This window comes from Phodopus roborovskii, unplaced genomic scaffold, assembly GCF_943737965.1.
Source record: "Phodopus roborovskii unplaced genomic scaffold, PHOROB, whole genome shotgun sequence".
Classification (NCBI taxonomy): domain Eukaryota; kingdom Metazoa; phylum Chordata; class Mammalia; order Rodentia; family Cricetidae; genus Phodopus; species Phodopus roborovskii.
In genome coordinates, this window is record NW_026126448.1 from 5344001 (window position 1) to 5350000 (window position 6000).

Here is a 6000-nt window from a genome sequence, read left to right on the forward strand (position 1 = left end):
CCTTCCTATAAATGAAAGCCAGGACTCTGCAAAGTGGAGTAGCTTGTTCAGTATACCTAGCATCAGAATTTAAGCCAAGGCCCATGTTTCCCTAACCCCCAAGCTCTCCAGTCTTCTTGCCACACCTGTCACCTACACCCTCTTGGTGCTTCACATGAACAAACAGAACAATACTTATCTTTGAGGGTTTGAGGGTTGATGAAATGGGAAAAACAGAGCCTGCTGTAGGGCCTCAGGAAGGTGAGTTGCCAGTCCTACCTGGACTGTGCGTTTATCTGACACATGCCCTGCTCCATCAAGACCTAAAGGCGGCTTCTCTTACCATTGCAGCTACCCAATTTCATCAACACCACCCTCCCACCTCATGAGCAGGTGACAGCCCAGGAGATTGACAGCTACTTCCGCCAGGAGCTCATCTACAAGAGGAATGAGCGCATGGGGAAGAGAGTCATGGCGCTGCTGCAGGAGAACCAGGACAAGATCTGCTTCTTTGCCTTTGGAGCAGGTTTGGCCCCAACCTCCTCTTATCAAGGGAAAAGCTGAGGCCCAGAAGAGGGCAGGAAAGCTACATGGTAGCCAGTAGCAGAGCTAGGACCCTAGCACTTCCGCAGCTTCTGACTAAGTATTCTCTCATAGCATCTTCCTTGGCAAGGGGAACAGCCCCTGCCAACTCTTACAGCCTCTTCAAGTGCCAGGTGGATTGTAAGAGCCCAAAACAATTCTCTGGTGCCCAACCCAACCTGGACACACTCAACTTAGAACCAGGACTAATAATAAGGGCCCTGTGGCCTCAGGGGTGAGGGAGATGGACTTTGACAGCCCATAGTTCTGACTCCAACTTCAACCAGGCCATGTGTCATTATCACCCTAGCTGGTACTTTTGCAAGGCTCCAATTTTCTCTACTTTAATGGGAAGGATAGCAGTAGATGTTTGATGAATTAAATGTTTCTATGTTGTAGAGTAGTTTTAAGGATGTGTGACATTTGAATAACCTGCTGTGTAATGGGGATCCAGAATGGCAACTACAAATCATCATTATCACCACCGTTATAATGAACTTAAGCATCACAATGGCAACACGAGGCATGCACCAAATGTTCCTGGGGATCTTTCTTCTCCTGCAGAAGGAACTAAAGATGGCTACACATGGATCCTTGGGGTCTCAATTTCTCCTCTGCTCCCCCTCGCCCTTTCTGCTTTTCTCTGTGGCTGTCTCTGCAGTAGTTACTTTGGAGCTGGGATATTGAATTTGAGTTCTTTGTTAGTCAACTTTTGCTCAGTGATTTATGATAACCATTTACTTCTTGTTACTTGAATCTTGGAGATCCATCTGTGTTGTATGAGAATTGAAAGATAGATTGCTGCTAGTTGTGATGTTGTACACGCATTATCCAAACACTCTGGAGACAGAGGCAGGCAGATCTCTGAGGCCAGACTGGTCTATGTAGATAGTTCAAGGCCAGCCAGAGCTATGTAGTGAGATGTTGTCTCAAACAATCAAGATGTCAGCTTGTGTCTTCATCAGTCTGCTGCATTGCCCTCTGTTTATGTGACCTTTACTCTCCAGGCCAAGGAGTCAGTCCAATCCACAAGGTCCCCTTTGGACATCCTGACCTTTGTAATGGGGCTATCTACTGTCTGTGTCTGTGTCTCTCCTATACCCATCCAGCTCCAAGTATGTCGAGGGCAAGAAACAGGGTGTATTTATTCAGGCTGTTCTTTTCCCTTCTGAACCTCATTGCAGAGAGGTTTGTGGGAGGAGCTCAGTCATGGATGTAGGCCCTTTGAAGACAGCTCATTAAAGCCACAGAAGCTGCACACAAAGAGCTCTGGATTCACACTGGCTCTGCTATGGCCCACTGTGGCCTCCAGCAAGTCGTCTTGTCTCTTACAACCTCAGTTTACCATGTTTAGACAGGAGGGGCTGGCTTTGGCTTGAACTGTCTCAGATTACAGGCTGTCTAGGATTCTGGCATAGGTGAAGGAGACAGGTGGGGTCTCAGAAGGGCTTCCTGGAGGAACCTATAGGAACAGAACCCAGACTAATACATAGAGATAGGAGGACCACTCTCCCTTTTGCATGGAGCCTTGTGTGAGGCAGGTGGCTGTAAGGACGTGTACAAGGAAACCCCCCACCCCGGCCAGCACCTCTCCTCACACCACACAGCTGCCTCTGAGCAGTGATTCTGCACTCCATGGCCTTAGCTGACTACAAAAGGGCAGCCACTGGAGTCACCTAGCTCCCTAGTTCCTCAGACTTGCAGGATCCTCTAGAAAGCACAATCACTGATGGAGGTCAGTGAGAAGGCAGGATGCCCCTCCAGAATGGATCCAGGATGACAGTATAAGGTTACCCAGAGACCAATTGTCTTTTAACACCAGCTCTCTCCTGTAGCTAAGGAACCTGAGAGCCTGAAGAAGCAAAAAATGGACCATCATGTGACTTCCCAAGCCACAGGGCACAATGATCCACTCAAGCACCTTTTCCAATTCAATCATCCTGCAGAAAACTGATGGAGATAGATGCAGAAAAGGGTCTCAAAGTCCTTACTAGGCAACACTAAAAACTGGTAACTGTTTAGCCCCACATCCACTCACATTGCTTATCTATGGGAAATAGTTTGGCATAATAAAAGAAATGAGGGGAGGGTTGCTGCCAAGTTCAAGGCAACTTTTGTGGCACTTTTAAAGCCTCATTACCGAAGTGAGATGGCTGAGGCTGCTGGTATAGAAAGAGGAAGGAATTGCAGCAAGAGGAGAAAGTTGAGCTCCAGGCAGAAAAGGGTTTCTCCTCACCTAAAGTGTGTCTGAGCACATGGCTGATGGCTTCTAACCAGACCTGATCTTTCTGCTGGAAGGTGAAGTTGAGAAGGAAGACAAAGGGCTCTTGATTTGAAGAGGGGCAAGCATTTGACATGAATTCAAGAGAGACTGATCACGAACTTTACCAGGACAGGAAGCATGGTGCTATTCAACACACACACACACACACACACACACACACACACACACACACACACACACACACACACACCAGAACCCAGCAAAGAAGAGCCCTGTGTGGTCTATAATGTCTGCTGCTGAGAACCAGGACTCAAGCAGGTGCCTGCCAGGTACTTGCTCTCTCTGCTAGAAATGAAAGCCCATAAGCCTATGGAGTTGCAAGTGGTTTCTCTAGCAACACCCAACAGCTAGGATTTAAAGATGAATACTGTACCCTGTGGCCTCCTGATTTTACCTGCACACTTGCCCTGCTCTGTGACCTCCCCATGCATGTGAACAATATCAAGACAAGGCCCACAGTCTCAAAATTGCTAGCACCTGGCAGATTTTGTACAAAGTCATGGTGAACCAAATAATACAGAATTAAGTTTATCCCATTCAGTCCCAGGGCATCTTGTGAATGAGAGAGACTAGGAAGAAATGGTGATTTTATCCTTCATTCTAGGGAAATAGATTTTCTTGGGATGATCATTTGTTTAGCCATCTTGTTTTCAATAATAAACTGTGTGATTTAGGAACTGAAAGAGTTGAGCTGGGAGCATGAGTCACCAGCAGGTTGGAGTGGGGGGAAGGAAGGTAACTTCTAGGGCCCCTCCAACTCCAAATTGGAGTTGGAAGTTATCCATTTCTATGACCATAGCACACTATAGTCTGAATAAAATGCAAACTTCTGACACCCCACGATATTTGAACCCCAGTATCCTGTTTGTCTAATTGCCTGGCTGCCATATCCTGGCTCACTAGGGTCACAGCATTTTAGCATTCCAGTGTGGTTTTTGCAGTTACTCTTGGAGACTTGGGAGTGGCCGGGAGCCTTGCAGAGCCTGTGTGTGCCTTCCAGGGCAGCCACCAACTGCCCCACAGGAAGCAAAGTCCAGACAAAAAGAAGGCGGCAGAGTCAGAGACACAAGTCCATTGCTCTGAGTGTTGGATCATCCAGGACACTCAGCCTTTAGGCTGATGAAGGGCATTCAGAACCACACTTATGGGCCCAAGGCAAGAACATACTAGTGATAAAGACTTAAATTTGATGGAAAGGAAAGGAGAGATTTACGCCCACCATACTGAGTCGTGAGAACACTTTAGTTAAAGTCAACTGCATTGCAAAGATAAAAAAGCATTTGCCCAGCATTAATCCAGCACCACCAAAAATGAATGAATGAATGAATGAATGAATGAATGAATCAGCACTTCCTGTAGAAGGTACATTGTTCTGTTTGACAATCTACTAATACAACCCCCATACTCAGGGTTTCCTGTAAGGACAGGATATTCCTTCAGTACCATTTTGCAGACAGATAAGTAGATGTGCACGCAGAAGCAAGAGAGCCTCAGAGTTCTACTGAGATGAAGGTGATATAACCCTTCCTTGTGGCTAAGCTCCCCAAAACATCATCCAGCTGCTTGAGTCCTCTATTGTAAGTTCCCACAATGTCCTGGAACTTCATCTTTACACTCTGCTCACACCACACACTGTCATCTCCTAGTTCAAATTGAACTCCTGGAATTTAGAAGATGCTCATCTTTACTGGATGGTTGGATGGATGGATGGATGGATGGATGGATGGATGGATGGATGGATGAGGTGACCCTGAGGTATGTAAACAGAAGTGCCATATATTCCTATGTTACCCCAAGCAAAGTTTGATCCAGACTCTAAGTCTTCTGTCCCCATGGTAAGAATGAGGGGCTCTGGCAATATTGTACCCACCTTTTGGAAGGTAAGACTACAGTAATAAATAAAAGGCCCTAGAACTCACTAGAAAGAGAGTCCTAGGTCTCATTGAGCAAACCACACAGGCTGAGGCAAGAAGCAGAGGCTTAATGCTAATCAGAGTTTCGGGGGTCGAGGAAGAGGCAGCAAATGGTAAGAAAGAGGTTCAGTGAGAAAAGTCAGCCACAAGAGTTGAGTCCAAGCCTTGAGGGTGGGAAAGGGAAACAGCTTGGTGTCATGGAAACAGCTTGCCTTCTGAGATATTCCCATAGTCTTCTCGGGGTCTTTCCCACTCCATCTGTGCAGCCAGGGACCCACAAGAAGTGAGGTGTTAGGTTCCTTCCAGACCCTGCATCCCACATCCCGTGCATGTTGGCAGAGCCTGACTCTGAGAAGGTTTCCTGGAGAAGGTGGGAGCCAGCGGAGATGTGCCTTGTGCAAGTCCACAGGCCCTCCAGTTTTTCACATCAATCCCCTAGTCCTCAAGACAAGGCCCACCCCTCCCCGTACTTGTACTTGCTTCTGCACTCACTGCCTTCGGAGGAGAAGCCCCTCGAGCTTTCAGATGGTCCAAGGACAGCCAGAGTCTACACTAGAGGCTGCACTCCCAATAGTTTATCCTCTCCCCCCATAGCATCGATGTCTGTCCTGTTCTGCTAGCACAAACATGAGGCTAAACCTTCCAGAAATGCTTCAGAATTCCCAACAGTGGTGAAAGAGCCCTGTGACCACACCACACATGCATCTAGAGACTAGCAAGTTCACAGTGGCTACCATCCTCAGCCAGACCCATTCCAGTTCAACCCAGAGAATCCAGACAGGCAAGAGAAAGAAAAAAACACCACACACACACACACACACACACACACACACACACACACACCATTCTGGCTGGTGCCGGGCTAGCCTTTCCTTACACAGGGCAAGTCAATAGGAACTGTGTGCCATGTTCCCCAGCTTGTCTCCATGACTGTGCTGTTGGTGAAGATCTGAGAATCCCAGCTATGGGCTCAGCACTCTTCCTGGGCAATGCCAGGAAGACAATAGGAGGAAATGGCAGTCTAGATTGTGGCCCTTGAAGGTAGTCTGTGGGAAAGCCGCTTCTCCTGAGAAGTGCCCTGGGCCAGTCAGCACCTTCCCTTCCCCAGCCTCAGAGTCCCCCTCTGTAACTGGCCTAGAGTCAGTGAGCAGCACACGAATAGCTCAGTACCAAACACAGCTTAAATGGCTGGTCATTGTAATTGTGTGCGGCCATTACTACTCCAGGACCCCTGGTTCCTCA

General features: G+C 47.8%; 1 protein-coding gene across 1 annotated transcript in view; it reads left to right on the forward strand.

Annotated features, from left to right (window-relative positions):
- The window catches only part of Trabd2b (TraB domain containing 2B), a 196806-nt gene that overhangs the window by 175391 nt on the left and 15415 nt on the right, over positions 1-6000 (forward strand). The window contains exon 4 of the mRNA XM_051188471.1: positions 331-505. Coding sequence (XP_051044428.1) covers positions 331-505 — 175 coding nt within the window. The remainder of the gene's footprint in view (positions 1-330; positions 506-6000) is intronic.